The 13,638-nt window shown below is 47.9% G+C and overlaps 1 protein-coding gene across 1 annotated transcript; it reads left to right on the top strand.

Moving 5' to 3' along the window:
• Positions 1–691: 691 nt before the first annotated feature.
• On the top strand, positions 692–3,784 carry LOC142766816 (uncharacterized). Its single transcript, XM_075868040.1, has 3 exons — positions 692–809; positions 1,590–1,717; positions 3,650–3,784. The coding sequence occupies exons 1-3, from the start codon at positions 727–729 to the stop codon at positions 3,748–3,750; spliced, it is 312 nt and encodes a 103-aa protein (XP_075724155.1). The 5' UTR covers positions 692–726; the 3' UTR covers positions 3,751–3,784.
• The last annotated feature ends 9,854 nt before the right edge of the window (positions 3,785–13,638 follow it).

Below are 13,638 nucleotides of genomic sequence, written 5' to 3' on the forward strand. Positions count from 1 at the left end.
AGAAAGCTTTCGAAAAGTGGCAGGGCAGGAAGAATGCACAGACTGGAAATAGGAAGATGACTTTCGCCTTCAAGTCGTCTAGAGTGAATGCATGAAGGACGCTGCAAGCTTTTAAAAATGATTCTCAATATTGGGGTACGTACTTGAACGCATAAATTTTTGGTCTGTCCGTCCATCCATCCATCCATCCATCCATCCATCCATCCATCCATCCATCCATCCATCCATCCATCCATCCATCCATCCATCCATCCATCCATCCATCCATCCATCCATCCATCCATCCATCCATCCATCCATCCATCCATCCATATATCTGTCCGCATATTTGTATGTCTTTCACACAAAACTATTCAGCCAAACGGCGAAAGTGTTCAAGCACTTGCTGAACGCCCCGATATCTCGAACTGGTGGCTACGTTCGTACTTGTGAAGATTGTCGATCAAAAACCAAATATGCATATCTGATGTGCAACATGAACAATTAAGTATTACGTGGTATGCTCATTTACTAGAAAATACACAAATACATCAGTCCAAATATCTCAATGTTTCTTAGTCTGTGCTGAAAATGCGATGCTATGCTTGAAAAAAAAAGCCGGCAGGAAATATCGTCTTTCGACGGCATTTGCGTCAAAATATAGAGATACGTGGCCAATTTCTGTTTGTATATCTGCGTCGCATCGCAGGCACAGATCAGAGCCAACAGAGCCTTACGGAGAGCTCCATGGAGAGTTCTATGGAGAGTTCTATGGAGGGCTCCACAGGTGCGGCAGCGGACGTGAGCAGCAAGATTGTCAGCGCCACGTCGTAAGTTGGCTAGCGTACAGAGTGCTGCATGAGAAGTGTGGCAGTCTACACCGACTTGCATACCTTGACTGCTTATTTTCTCAAGCTTTCTCAGAGTCGGCAGAGCGTCGCTTACTTGCAGTCGGAACCAGCAGGGCACCCGCAATAACATTTGAAAAATGAACGCGCGCAAACACAACACGCGGGCTACAAACATTTTGACGCACTGGTCATGCTGAAAACGTGTTGCAAGGCCTTTCTAACGTGCTTCCTTAACTAATTGAACTAACTCCAGATGTAAGTATTAAAGCAACGTAGCACGTTGAACAATTGAACCAACTGGGCACCTGCAATAACATTTGAAAAATGAACGCGCGCAAACGCAGCACACAGTTTGCAAACATTCTGACGCAGCTTTTTCGACAGCTTTTGAAAATCGCGACCTCGACTATGGTACGTAACTCCGCCCATTTGATTCTACTATCGTTTATGGCATTGTACTATATTCCACGACAATTGGCTATAGACCACACTCGTGTATCTTTAGGGCCTGTACACACGCGATCCGCACAGCCGCACCGAACGTGGCAAGACACGTGCCACACCCAGGCGGAGGGTGAAAGAGCCTCGCCGATTCCCTCTCTTTCCCCCACGCTTGGGTGCGGCAGGTGACCCGCCACGTGCGTTGCAGCGATGCGGATAGCGCGCAAATACGCCCTCAGTCCACAACTGTGGCAGGAGGCTCCGTTTGTAACTTGCTCGCTGTAGCGATTCGCTACAACTCGCTTTTCTCACTTCCAGTGGAGTAGACGGAGACAAAGACAGCGACGAATACCCCGACGAAGCCGTCCCCGTCATTTGCTGCTGCATCCTGGCCCTGTTCATCATCATGATTATCCTCCTCATTCTCGTCTCCAGCGTCACTGTCAGTAAGTTGGCTGTACTGTACTAATCGAATAGTGTGTCATGGAGTCGCGTGTAAGTTGATTGATTGATTGATTGATTGATTGATTGATTGATTGATTGATTGATATGTGGGGTTTAACGTCCCAAAACCACGTGGGAAAGTTGTGTCCAGTGTAAGGTGGCAGGGGCATGGGCTTCAAGTCGGAGTTACAAGCGGCAGAGTCAGTAGAACTAGAGTGTTACTAACAAATTGCTCTTTATAATAGCGATGCCAGGTGACCGGGACAAACTACCGCTGTGTCATTGACAGCATTCGTAATTCCCGTCACGTGCCCACATGCCAAAACGCATTCCTTTGCACCCAAAGTACGAGCTTGCGAAGAGGAAAAGATTATTTTTAAAATGTGACGAGTAAGTCGTGATTGTATTATGACCTGTCATTTATGATCGCCATACAGTCATGTTACGCCACACCAATTTTGACATAAATCTCGTCAGCAATATGGCTCGGAGAGCGAAAAGTCGTAGGCGACTAAATAGATTGACAGATACGCTCAAAGTCACCGTAGTTAATTAAAAAAATGATTCCCATTTAAGATATTCTTACAAGACAGGGTGTCCAAATGATTGGCCATTCTATTTTGACTGCAGCAATCCTTCGTTCTCTATCTGGCGCATGAACCGCAGTTCAAACCTCGTTCTTTTCTATACGGGTGATACCTGAGAAAGTAAACGTGAGACAAAGTACATGCATTGAAAAAGATTCTCAGCGCCGCGAGCAGTTCTGACACACCCCCAATCCAGATGTGGGCCTTCGAAACATTAAATAGGACCTTTTCATAAACCGTAAGTTCGCTTCCCTGCTGTGTATATTCGCCCAACTAATGACGTCACCTGACGTTCTTCAAGTGGAAATCAGATACCAGTTGCGCATGTATGCGTTTTCCTCGTCAGAGCGTAAGCAAACTACGCAACACCCAGTTTACCGTTTGTTTGCTGGCTTCTCCGTCATGCAAGTGTTTTTGCAGAAAGGCCAGCTTTAGGTTTATGAACGGGTTCATAAGGTCGACAAAAACGACTCTGGAAGCTATATAACTTTAGCTACACAATAACGTAGTGTATCAGTCGAAAGAATATTTATTGATAAATCTAACACTGGGAGTCGTTTTTTATATCTCTTCTCTAAGATTTGAAAACAATGTTTGAAGAGGCGAACGTGTGTCTAAATCGTGGCTGCTCCCATGGGCTGTGTGGAAAAATATTCAGATTGTCTGGGAAGGAAGGCACTTCGTGGCACGTTGTTGAAATTACGCCATGAATGCCCTAGTGGTTATTAGTACAGGAAACCGGAAGTCGTTTTCAATACCGCGTCTCGTTCGTGAGATACGATTTCTTTTTCGTGCTCTTTCCGTTAAGTTACGGTGGGTCGCCAAGAGATGGCGCGACGTGTACATGTCCGGAAATCCTGAGGGTGAGTGCAATCAATAGATGCCGCCACCACTGAAGCAAAGTCCACTCCAAGGAGTGCCGCAATGAGCATCATCCGTCACACAACGAGCGGGAACTTCAGCGGGAAATTTAAAAATGACATTGGCATTGATTTTGTCCTCGAAGTATGCATGTGATGGTGACACAAACGACATTAGTGTTTCCCGAGTCCGATACATCAATGTAAGCTGGTTCTTTGATTTTTATGTCCCTTCAATCTGTGACATGTATCCTGTCCGTGCCCTAAAAATGGTGTCCACTGAAAAAACTCGATATCGCAACATCTTGTTTCAGTCCTTCGTTCAAAAGTACGCTAATTTGATAAGTCGGATGAATGCAAACTCGATCTTATCGTTTCAAAGCAGTAATGTTGCTCTGAAATAGTGTCTTCTCAGATAATCAATGCCTGTTGGTGGTTCGATGTGATGACACTAACGGAAAGGTCCCTTTTCGATTTTGTATTTCAGCTGACGTCGACGACGGCGACACTGGTAAGCTCCCTACAGTCATCGCTTGGCGTTCGCTCGATGACGTACACGTGCACTGCAGCGATGCTGGCGCCATCTGACGACGCCACCTGTAACCTCTGTAGTCGATGTTCTACCTCTATGGGAGTGTAATGGATTAAGAAAAGAACACCACGACAAAGACTGACGAAGATAACTTGCGCAGCACTGTCCTTTGTATCTCGCGGTGTCTTTACATTTCATTGTGTCCTACTGAATTGCCCGAATTTAAACGCTTGGTGGCGTTCCAAAAGTCTCGTGCAAGAATGCCTTTTGGGTAACTCAGTTACGCTTTGTTGATCAGTTTTGCAGGGTTCCCGCAATGTCGCGTGTTGGTTATGAAATAGATTATTGAAAACCACCTGCTTAAAGGACGAAAGCGCAAGCAACCAGTATTTTATTGACCTTGTGCTACAAAACAAAGCGACTTACTGGGCATGTTGGTTTAGCATACTTAAAGCTTAAAAGCTCAAAAAAAGAAACGTGGTGGACAGGAAAAGGACGGGACAAGCTCTGTGCTACACTCTGCATCCTTTGTAACTCTTCCACCACCTTGCGAAAATCGGCAGAGCTTCCTCTCTAATATCCTTTGTCCATTTGCTTCGAGTAGTTTTCTAGTTCACCCTCACGCCGCCAATCGTTGACATCCTGGGAAGCTCAAAATCTACAGCGCCCCGCTATGGCGTTGGTCTTGGGTTCGACCCTCATACCGAGGCTACTTTTTTTTCCAAGCCGAGGCTTACTTTTCGAACGAACTCGAGCGTATTAATTTGTGGCTGCGTGCCACAATCGCGTGGTCTACAATTTTCTCTGTAGCAGTTTTTAACAGTCTTCAATGGCTTTTTTTAGGATGTGCCATCTTGGTTTGTTCAATGCGAGCTGAGAAAAATGGAGCTTTGTTGTATCGAGCAACGTTTTTAGTGTTAACAGTCACTGCTTGATCGGTGACATCTAAGTGCACGCTGAAGCACCCCATACATGTCCAGAACCTTATTACTTCTGCGTCTCTTGGAAGCACCGAGGAAGAACAAAAAAAAGAGGGGCGGTCACGAGATGACGTGTGCCTCGGCGAGCAAGCCCTCTGACGCTGCCCGTAGCAACCACTGCGCGATGCTTCTTGGGTGTTAATAATTTTCCGCAGCAGACGCAGCAGCGGCGGGTATTGGCGTTCTCGCCGTCCAGTCATCGCCATGGACATCAGCAGCGCTGCCAAACCGGTGTGCATCCCGCCTGTCAGTGGTGAAGACTGGACTATGGGATTTTATGATGCTTTTTAGGGGCGAAGCTCCTTAAAGCGGCACCCGTTCGTCCCCCGTAGTATGTAACAAGTATAACATTTTGACCTCCAAGGTGGTGCCGGTGAGAGACTCCTTCTGTGCGTTGTTGAACAATAAAAAATAGTGCTCAATGTACATGCCAATGACTGCTAATGGGAAATGAGAGACAGGAGCATTCGGCTTTTAGTTAATGCGCAGGCTGCGATCACCATTAGCAGCCATTGGCATGTACATTGAGCACTATCTGACAAGAAAGGGTTGCTACGTTATATTCGCTGAGTGTAACCTCCTTAGCTTTAGAAAGGTTTAGCGAGCGTTGAGCCGCAGTGCCATGAATACAATGAACTTGTATATACCATGAATGAACTCGAGGTGGTTAAAAATGGGAAGTAGATACGAAGCGCAAGCCGTAAGAAAGCAAAAGCCGAATTCTCCGCCTCTCATTTCCCATTAGCAGCCATTGGCATGTACATTGAGCACTATCTGACTGAAAAAGTTTGCTACGTCATACTCGCTGGGCGTAACCTCCTTGGTTTTAGAAAGGTTTAGCGAGCGTTCGGCCGCAGTGCCATGAATACAGTGAACTAGAGAGAGAGAGTAAAACTTTATTGAAGGGGAAAGGGAGAGGGGCGTTTTAGAGCCTTTATGGTTGGGGCCCTACGTCCAGGGCTCCACTGGCCTTAGCCGCCCGCCGGACTTGATCCAGTAGTGCGAGCTGCACTCCTGGGTCCGAGCTAGCGAGGTGTGCCTCCCACTGCTCCATACTAGGTGTTAAAGGTTCGCCGAGAAAATTGGTTATGTCACTTGGTTTACGATCGCACCCCCACGATATGTGGTAGAGAGTCGGTCTGCCGCCGCACCACGGACATACAGCCGGGTAAAGAGTTGGATGTATCGCGTGTAACTTCAGTAGGTGCGGAAATACATCCGTTTGAATTTTTCTAAGGTCAGTGGCCTCTTCCCCATTAAGGGATCTGTGAGGTGTTCCACATTTTTGACGCGTGAAGCGCTGGTGAGCTAGAATCTCCCTAGGTAAAATTGGCATGGTCAATGAAAGAGATGGATTCTCCGCTCGGTTACAAAACGCACGAGCTAGAGCGTCCGCCCTTTCATTGCCTTCGAGACCTGCGTGTCCCGGGCACCAGATCAAGCGATGGTGGTGAGTGAGTTTGGATCCTAGCAACCTCAGCCCCATTGCTGGAAGGCGGCCCCTTAAAAAGAGCCGGCAGGCTTCCTGGGAGTCGGATAAAATAACTGATGGCTCCCCTCTACGCTCCTGAAACCTTAAGGCTAAGGCTATGGCCATCGTCTCCGCCTTTGTAGCCGAGGTCGTGCGTACGGAGGCACTCGTTAGCAGCGTCATGTTGTTGTCGACAACAGTAATTATGTGTCTCTGCCAATCGAAACTGGCCGCATCGACGTACGCGACATTTGAAGCTGAGCCGAATTGCTTTCGAAGCCAGTTTACCCTCGCAGTACGTCGCTCAGCGTGAAAGTCGTGATGCATATTTTTGGGCACCGGTGCGATTGAGATTCGCCTGCGGACCTCTTGGGCTACGTCGACCAGCTCCTCATCAATGTGCTGTGGGTGGGGCGAAATTCCTATTCTAGTGAGTATCGCCCTGCCTGCTGGAGTTTCACTTAGACGATTCCTCTGAGACATGAGGACTGCGGCACTGAGCTCAGCATAAGTGTTATGTATACCGAGAGCTAGGAGCCGCTCGGTCGGTGTGCTGGTGGGTAGACCAAGTGCTGCCTTAAAAGCGCTTCTAATGAGCACATCCACCTGGCTCTCCTCACTTCTGTCGAGTGAGTGGTACGGTAGGCCATACGTCACTCTGCTCAAAACTAAGGCCTGGACAAGCCGGAGAGTATCCTTTTCTTTCATGCCTTTTTTATGATAAGTGATGCGACGGATCATTCTAGCTATCTGTTTAACCGTAGTCTTTAAGGTGGTTATCGTGTGACTGGCTTTGCCATTGCTTTGGACCCAGAAGCCAAGTATACGGGCCTGAGTAACCTCGGCTATGGCATGGCCGTCTACCTGTAAGTTTATGGCACCGTTACTTTTGTAATACTTACTGTGTATTCTTATGAGTTCAGATTTTTCAGGCGCACAGCTCAGCCCACTATTTCTTGCGAACTCTGCCACAGCTGTCGCAGCAGCCTGGAGGGTCTGCTCTTTCAGCGCCAGTGAACCCTTCGTAGCCCAGAGTGTGATGTCGTCCGCATACAATGTATATCCAAGGTGCGGGATTGCTTCGAGCTCGTGAGCAAGTCTGCGCATAGCTATGTTAAAGAGCAAGGGGGAGATGACTGCCCCTTGCGGTGTGCCTTTATTTGGCATCGAGAACGGCACCGACCTCGTGTCGCCTATCCCAATAGTTGCCGTCCGCCCAGAGAGGAAGGATTTAATGTAGTTAAATGTACGCTTTCCGCAGCCGATTGTGTTGAGTTCAGAGAGAATGGCCTCGTGCGAAACATTATCAAAGGCCCCTTTGAGGTCGAGGGCCAAGACCAAATGTTCGCCTCCCCTGGGTACGCAACTCATGACCTCTTCTTTTAAAAGGAGGAAGGCATCCTGGGTTGAGAGTCCGGAGCGAAAACCAATCATGGTAGCGGGAAACAGATTTTCTTTTTCAATGTAATTTTGAAGCCGTGTCTGTACTACTCGCTCGTAGAGCTTGCCCATGCACGAAGTAAGCGAAATGGGCCGCAGGGCTCCGAGCGATGGTGCTTTACCGGGCTTTGGTATAGTTATTATTTTGGCTTCCTTCCACTCCGGAGGAACGTGACCTTGGGACCAGCAGTGGTCGTTAAGAAATTGCGTTATCTGCTCAAGAACCTCAGTGCTGAGGTTTCTTATCATAGCGTTTGTTATACCATCCGACCCCGGCGCAGAGTTCCGATTGGCTGCCTGGGCTGCCGCGAAAACCTCTTCTTTCGTGATTGCGGCGTCTAATGTGGCATTCTCGCTGCCGATGTACTCTAATGTACATGGCGGAACCACATCAGTACCGATATAACGGTCTTTAAGCGCCTGGATCAACTCTCCGTCGGTGCCGGGGTAGCTGTGTACTATTCTTTGAAGAATGCGGTTCATGGAGGACTTAGATTTGTCCGGCTCCAGCATGGACCTCAGTATCGCCCACGTCTGGCTAGTCCCTAGTGTACCGCGGAGAGAACCGCAAAACTGCACCCAACCATCGGTGGCAAGTTTCGTTGCGTATTCATTCGCTTCCTCCGACAGAGCAGCGATTCGCCTGTAGAGGCAGCGGTTGAGGCGTTGTTTTTTCCATCTCTTGATCAGGCGTCGCCTACTATCCCACATGTGCAATAGGTGCCGGTCTATCGCAGGCGCCTCAACTGTGCGCGCTATTTTCTTAGAGGTGGCATCATGCGTTTCTCGAATGAAAGCAACCCACCCACTGACATCACAGGGCGTTTGCTCCGGCAGAGGGCGCTTTCGAAAGGTCACCCAGTCTGTCATCACAACGTCACCAGCGACACGACGAACTTTTGGTGATGCTATAGAGGTGCTAAGAATATAATGGTCACTACCAAGGTTTTCATCGAGGTTTGACCACGTGGCATTTTTAATGTTGAAGGTGAAGGTCAAATCAGGGTACGTGTCCCTGCTAATGCTATTACCAAGCCTGGTGGGTGCTGTTGGCAGAGTGATAAGGGTAAAACCTAATTTAGACGTGGTGTTCTCTAATAACACTCCCTTGGGTGAATCCCGGACGTAGCCCCAAGCGGTGCTCGGAGCATTAAAGTCGCCCACCACCACTAATTGATCTCTGGTGCCAACGGCTCGAACTGCCTCGTTTAGGAGTGGGCCGAAGTCGTCATTCCGGTTTTTGGGAGGACTGTATATGTTTAAAATTTTCGTTCGTACTTTTCCTCGTTTTTGTGGGAAGACATCGATAATTTGGTGATTAATGTCAGTCTGATCGTAATGGTCTAGCGCAACTGTCATGAAGTTACTCACCAGCGCTGCAACGCGGGGGTATTTTGGATCGTATAATGTGTAATATCCCTGCAATTTGACGGGACGGTTCCCAACTTCTTGCAGGCATATTACATCAGGTGGGATTAGTGCCGAATGGATGTAATTCTGCAATGCCGCCGCTCGTTTGTGGAACGTGCGACAATTCCACTGCCAGATTTCTAGGTGGTCGGAGTTTTGCGTGGAATTAGTTCGCGCCATGGTGACTACTGCCTTTATTGGGGGGTGTCTGCTTTCTCCGTGATTCGACGGTCCTTCGGTAGTGGACTGCTCGCGGAGGTAACACTGACCCGCTTGTTGATGGCACGCTGAATGCCTACAACTGAGTCATTAACGTATCGTCTTTGTTGTTCCGTTTCTGCTGCAAACTCTTTCCTGTACTCCGAAAACATTTGATGCATTTGCTGCATCATCTGCTCTCGGAGTTCAGACGCTGCTCGTTGCTGTTGTGATTGGAGTTCTCGCATTAAGTTTCGCAAGCTCTGCAACTGTTCCCCCATCTGTAACTGGCTAACGTGGGCCTCCTCGCTAAACCTCTGAGGTATGTCTACTTTCGCCGTTCCTCCCTCCAAAGAGTGGGCTACGGTTGCCCTGGAGATAGCATGAGTGGCGTTGTTGTTCGCCTCTAAGGCGTTAAGCCTGGCTTCAAGTTTGGTTTCTAAAGATGATATGATTTTGTGGAACTCCCGGCGTTCCTCCTTAATCTGGCATCGAAGTTTCTCGTTTTCTAAAGCAAGCTGCTTATTCTCGGCAACCATTTTCTGATATTCGGGATTCTCAATTAAGGGAGCAGATGGAGACACAATCCTCGTCCAGCTCACCGTGTTTGCTGGCTGGCAGGCGGCTGCCTCCGTCCCCTCTTTGGGCGGCGTCAAGATTTGTACCAGCGCTTTCTTCTTCTGCTGCTGATGCTGCTGCTGTTGCTGCTGCTGCTGTTGCTGTTGCTGTTGCTGCTGTTGCTGCTGCTGCTGCTGTTGTTGTTGCTGCTGCTAGTGAACTAGTATATACCATGAACTCGAGGTGGTTAAAGGTGGGAAGTGGACCCGAAGCGCAAGCCGTAAGAAAGTGTGCGTGTGCCACCTCTCGTTTAGTCCTTGGAATGTCCGCTGGATGGCGGTGCTTATATGATGAAAAGATGCGAGATGGTGGTACTTGGAGTGTTGAATAGATGGACGAACGGACACATAGAGAGATGCATGGATGGACGCATGAACGGACGCAGGGGCGGCTGCATGGACGAACGCAGGGACGGACGCACGAACAGACGCACGCACGGACGGGCTGATGGACGCATGGACGGTCACACTGACGGACGCATGGACGGTCACACTGACGGACGCATGGACGGACGGAAGCAAGAACGAATGGACGGACGAATTCTTCGCCCCACTCTCCATCATTCACTCCGTGCATATGCTGCCACTTTTTTCGTGTTCGCGTTTCATTTGACTCCGATAGTACGTAAATGGCTCCTCATGAAATCGCCCCCTATCGGACAGAAAAAAAGAAGAAGAAAGCGATGGCAAAGCATGGCGAGTGCTTTGATATCACGTGATAATTCGTCCCTTCTGCATGATTGTTCGTAACTCGCTGTTCCAATGTTCTCTTCTTGAAGTCACTGCAGTAATCGCATCGCTATTGTTTTTTTGTTTTTTTTTGTTTTTGCAGAAGAATCGAGCGCAACATACAAGACAAGCGGCACCAGTAAGTGTCGAACTTGTTTTTTTTTTATATGCGATACCATTCTTTGGCTTTTTCGATAGCTTTCTTGGGTTGCTCCGTGTGTGTTTCTGTCACCTGCTAACGCAAGACCCGGCAGCGTACAGAAGGCAGCACGCTTGCCTTGAGCTCCACAGCGTCGCTCTCGAAATTCTGCGGCTGACCTTCACGCAGCTCCAGTTCAGATTTGAGCTTGCTCCCAATCTCTCGCCTGCCTGGAATGAAAATGAGACGGTCGTCGCAGGAAGCCGCGTGTGCTCAGACGTGGCCTATCGCAAACCTCGTGTCATCATGCTTGGGATGTAAAAACATCGCAAAGATAGAGACAGAGACTGAGAAAAAACATGGTTGATTTTTTTTTCTTTTTATGAATCGGTATAACACGGAAGTGAAACTTGTCCCTGCAAAGGTAGTTGAGCAATCCTTGCGCATTACTTCACCACAAGGGCGAAATAATTAATGCTGCAATAACGATTACAATGTCACGCGAGGAACGGCAAGCAGCTGGAAACTTGCAGCGCGCACTTCAAGCAGGAACCATGCACGAAACGACCGTACACATGACGAGCGTTGAGAAACAGCTGTCGCAATTCTTACTTCGTGCGTGAGCAGCACGCTCTTTTGGTAAACGCGGCCGCGGCAGTGAGCGAATTGACCTTCAGGCTCTCTTTAAGTGCTGTAGCTTCAAAGCAAACTTGCGGTGGAAGCACAAGCGGTACGAAGTTGCACCCTTAAGTCCACGTAGTAGGTGCATAGCAAGTTCGAAAAGATTTCATACACTAAGTGTTTGAAGCAAGCACTAGCAGCAGAATATCGCTATGGCATTCAACTCTTAAAGGCGAACCTTAAGGGTCTCTCCTTTTTTTTTCATTTGTTAAAATGAGCCCAAGAGACATTAAAACCAAGGAAAACATAGGCGAGATTAATTGTTCTCTCTTGGCTGCAGCGCAGCAGTTGTGACAAATTGAAATAATTTAGTGAGGGAACGCAACTCCTTCCATCAGCAACATTCGAATTGTGCTCCCGATTTCTTGTCAAGTGAGCTTCGACAGAAGGCTACACCTAATGATCCCTTGAAATTCATCTGGTTCTTTCCTACAAGAAAAAAAAATGAGCCAGTCGAACAGGTTCCTCTTTACAAGGTATATAGAAAGAAAATAAGGATAAGTTTAAGGGCTTGTTTTCTTTGTTAAACAGAATAGTAAGAAAGTAATTTTAAGGAAAGTATTTGGTTTTGTTGTTACAAGTAATTGTAATGTAATTGTAAAGAAACAAAAGTGGACGAAAAGATAACTTGCCGTGGGCAGGGACCGAAACTGCTACTTTCGAATAGCACTTTCCAATAGCGCGTCCAATACTCTACCAGCTGAGCTACCACGGCAGCAATCTCCCCCCCCCCCTCCCCCGTCCTCAATTACTTCTCATAGTTCCCTATTGTTTCCTTGGTATATTTGTATGTCAGTTTTCATTAAACGGCACGCACTATTTCAAGATTTACACCTCATCAAAGCGATCGCAGTGTGAGCCGTTCTTCAACAAACGCTATTCTTTCTATTTGCGGAAATGTTTTGTGCTTCAACAAGGTGACGACAACGTCGCCCTTACTTCTATATTCACGGCGTCTAAAAACAAAAAAAAACAAACAGAGCACTTTCCACTGGATCGTGCAAAGCTATGACGGAGCAGAGCTCGTTCACAATCGGCTATAGTCTTGGCTTCGCTAGGCACACGTGAATTCAGTCGCCGATACACGAGTGTTCAAGTAATGCATACTGTAAAACAACAGTATCGGCAAGGTACCGATCGGGTTCGATGGGGAATCACTTGACAACCATTGCACCAAGTGGCTTATTTTAATTAATTGTGCAAATAAACTTAATTGCCTTAGTTTGCGGAATCGAGGCCTACCTTGATTATATTGAATGTCAACTCATTCGAGATGTAATTAGCAAGTAACCCTAATTGCTAAGCCATAGTCTTCAAAAGACTTAACACGGCAGTCTGGCCAAGATCAACATGTCTAGGCACATGTCTTGATTATTTAGTCTTATTGAGGCTCTAACTGACCTTATTTCAACATATTCCTTTAGGTTTTACAACTCATCAAGTAGTCTTGATGAGGCTTGGCTATGCTTAACTTGGCTTCAAATTGAAGCCCCTGCATGATAACAGTTTATTGTCAACATCACAATCCGGACAAACAGCGGTCATAACAGATGTGCTGTAAAACGTTTCTTCAACTTGTGCTTCAACTCACAGCGAAATCACCAAGCACTAGGGCGACTACCACTGGCCCTGGTACCAGCCATCATGGACCGACGAAGGGTCCTTCTCCCGTAAGTCCTGGTAGTCCCGCTACAGGAAGACCTCGTAGTCCTGCCACAGGAAGGCCTCGTAGTCCAGCCACAGGAAGGCCTGCTAGCCCAGCTACTGGGAGGCCTCGTAGTCCAGCTACAGGACGGCCTCGTAGTCCAGCTACAGGAAGGCCTCGTAGTCCCGCCACAGGAAGGCCTCATAGTCCCGCCACAGGAAGGCCTCGTAGTCCCGCCACAGGAAGACCTCCTCGTAGTCCCACTACAGAAAGGCCTCGTAGTCCCGCTACTGTCAGCCCTGGCAGTCCCACTACCGGAAGTCCTGGCCATCCCACCCACGTAGAAGCGCTTTATTCTTCCATTTCTTTAACGAGCAGAGCCGGCACAGAATTACCAGAAGCGTTTCGGAATATTCCGATGAGGCGCAGTGTCCGCGCATGTGCATGTAACTTCTTTTCGCCTGTTCTTCGGACTCCTGGGCAACAGCAAAATGGGATGAAACAAGCATTAACTACAAAACTACTCGAAAAAGCGACAAGAAACAGAGAAGGCACACACACAAGCGCTGCGTTCTCTCTTTCTTTTCGCTATTTCACGCAGTTTTGTATGAATTACCAACTCGCCCAGCGTTCA

The sequence above is a fragment of the Rhipicephalus microplus genome, chromosome 7, assembly GCF_043290135.1.
Source record: "Rhipicephalus microplus isolate Deutch F79 chromosome 7, USDA_Rmic, whole genome shotgun sequence".
Lineage (NCBI taxonomy): Eukaryota > Metazoa > Arthropoda > Arachnida > Ixodida > Ixodidae > Rhipicephalus > Rhipicephalus microplus.